This window comes from Fonticula alba (genome assembly GCF_000388065.1).
Source record: "Fonticula alba strain ATCC 38817 unplaced genomic scaffold supercont2.1, whole genome shotgun sequence".
NCBI lineage: Eukaryota > Rotosphaerida > Fonticulaceae > Fonticula > Fonticula alba.
This window is the reverse complement of record NW_009242971.1, coordinates 3,842,779-3,845,273: the sequence shown is the minus strand read 5'-3', so window position 1 is coordinate 3,845,273 and position 2,495 is coordinate 3,842,779. Positions and strand designations below refer to the sequence as shown.

General features: G+C 61.0%; 2 protein-coding genes across 2 annotated transcripts in view; one reads left to right on the top strand and one right to left on the bottom strand.

Annotated features, from left to right (window-relative positions):
• Positions 1–465, top strand: part of H696_00822 (hypothetical protein) — a gene marked incomplete at both ends in the record, with an annotated part of 824 nt that extends 359 nt beyond the window's left edge. The window contains 2 exons of the mRNA XM_009494706.1: positions 24–150; positions 398–465. Coding sequence (XP_009492981.1) covers positions 24–150; positions 398–465 — 195 coding nt within the window. The remainder of the gene's footprint in view (positions 1–23; positions 151–397) is intronic.
• Positions 466–1,223: 758 nt separating this feature from the next.
• H696_00821 (protein arginine N-methyltransferase 1) lies at positions 1,224–2,431 on the bottom strand (the record flags this gene model as incomplete). Its single annotated transcript, XM_009494705.1, has 3 exons — positions 1,224–1,930; positions 2,046–2,109; positions 2,279–2,431. The coding sequence occupies 3 exons, from the start codon at positions 2,429–2,431 to the stop codon at positions 1,224–1,226; spliced, it is 924 nt and encodes a 307-aa protein (XP_009492980.1).
• Positions 2,432–2,495: the final 64 nt, after the last annotated feature.

The window sequence follows — 2,495 nt, the reverse complement described above, 5'->3', positions numbered from 1 at the left end:
CCCCCCCGCCCTGCAGCGGCCAGGTGATTGCCATCCAGTTTGAGGGGCCCAACGCCATTGCCAAGTGGCGCGAGCTCATCGGGCCCACGCGCCCCGTGCAGTATGCCTTGCTTGACGACCCGACCGCCTACCACCCCCCGAATGCCCCAAGTCTGCGCCTCTCGGCTTTTCTTCGCCCGCTGACATGTGCTCACCTTGCCTCCTCCGCCCCTGCCAGGTGCAAAAATGCCAGCCCGGAGAAGCTGCGCGCCCTCTTTGGACTGACAGACACGCGAAATGCTTTTCACGGCAGTGGTATCCCGGCCATCTCTTTTGGTTTTCCTTATGCCCTCCCTTTCCCGACTTGATCCGTGTGCCCTCCGACTGACCCGCCGCCTCTTCGCTGTCCCTGCCCAAGACTCTCCCCAGACGGCGGCCTCGGAGATTGCATTCTGGTTCGATGGGACCTTCGGCCAGGAGGAGTAGACGTCCCCGCCGGCCAGGCCTCCCCCCTCGAGATGGGGATATTGCCCTCCCGCTGCCCCCCCCCTCCCCTCCTTCCCTTTCCCTGCCCTTGTCTGTGTGGGGGGTTGATACAGCAGCCATCCATGGATGTGTCCCTTTTTTCTTTTGCGCAAGGAATTGCCCCATCAGCATGTTTCTTTTTTTTTTTCCCGCCTCATCTCCCTGTCCCTTTTGTCACCGCAGGCTAGACTCCTCCCTTCCTTCCCGGGGTTGGTGGTGTGCGGGGAGAGGCGCATCGGCAGGGAAGAAAAAGGCGCAGAAAAGACCAGGTAAAAGTGCCGTGCGGTTGTATATGTCTCTGTCGCGCGGAGCGGGCGCATACCCACATAGCAGCTGCTCTGCCTGTCTGTCTCCCTTCTGAAGGGAGCGTGCAGGGGAAGAGCCGGCATACAGCATCACAAAAAATACACATGGAGGGGGAGAGAAGGGAGTGCGGGAAGGGAGCACAGTGCATTTGTAATGTTCCTACTCCCAAAAAGCCCATGTGCCCTCGCACACCTCCCTTCCCAGAGGGAGGAACATCGGAGAGCAGTTGAAGTAGAAATACAGGGGGGAGGGAAGAAGCAGGGGAGGAGCAGCGTGCTGCAGACACGCTGAGACGCCGCCCCTTGCAGTGTGCCAGAGAGCGGGCCATGGGGGAAGGTGGGTGGTGAATCTGAAGCGGAGGCGGCGGCAAGCGACAAAAAAGAGGGAGAAGATCTCCCCCTCTCTCCGCGCTCTTAGCACATGTGGTACTCGATGGTGCCCTTGCTCTGGGAGATGGCGCCGTCGAACTCGTAGCTGAGCACGATATCCAGGTCGCGGGGGTTGCGGGCGTTGGGCTTGCACGAGAGCTTGCCCTCGACAACCTCGCCGCGGCGGATGGTCAGCATGTCCTCGATGTAGAGGACGCTCTGCTTCCAGTGGGTGTACGGGGCCTGGGGGCCGGTGCTGAAGGTGACCGGCTTGTGCAGGCCGTGCGAGAACTCGATGTCGAAGTACACCACGAAGGCGTGGATGTAGTCGTTGCACACCGAGCGCAGGGAGAAGGGCACCTCGAAGGAGAGATCCTCCTTCTTGACGGTCAGGATGTCAATCGAGTAGACCACCTGGGGCTTGGTGTTGACGGCCTCGCCGTTGACCGTGTCCACCAGCGGCTCGCGCATGGCCAGCTTGCCGATGGCCGACATGTCGAAGCCATAGACATTGTCCCAGAACCCGTGCTTGGACTCCTTGTACTCGCCATCCTCGATGGTGGTGATCAGGAGGGTGGCCTTGTCCGGCAGGATGAGGCCGCCCTCGACCAGCCACTTGTCGCGCGCAAACAGAACCGAATCCAGCATGGACTCATACAGCAGGAAGTAGCCCATCCACTCGCTGATGATGATGTCCACCTTGTCGGTGGGGAGGTCGATCTCCTCGATCTTACCCTGGATCAGGGTGATCTCTGCGCGAGCAGCAGGCCGGCCGAGCCGGGACAGGGGGTTAGAGGAGAGGGCCGAGAGGCAGGGGATGGAGCGACACACGGGAGGGCGCCCGGCAAGGGGGCCAAAGGCACGCACTGTCCTCGAAGCCGTTGTCCTTGACAATGTTGCGAGCATGGTTGATGATGCTAGAGCAGTCGACCTGGATGTGTGTGTGTGTGTGTATATGAGAGGAGGGAGGCAGGCAGTTAGAGGGAAGGCCAAGCCAGGCAGGGAAGGAGGAGACAGCATCTGGGCGAGGGGACAGGGAGATGTCATGCAAGGACAAAGGAGCAGCATAGAGAGAGAGAGAGAGTGGCATGATAACGCACAGCGTAGACGTGCTTGGCACCGGCCTTGGCGGCGAACATGGACAGGATGCCAGTACCGCAGCCGACGTCGAGGACGATCTTACCCTCGAAGACGTGCTTGTTGCGCATGATGGCATCACGGTAGGCAAGGGTGCGGACCTCGTCCTTGAGCATCTCCTCATGGATGCCTGAAGGCGGGGGAAGACAGGACAGGTCAGCGGGGAGGGGGGGGGGGGGG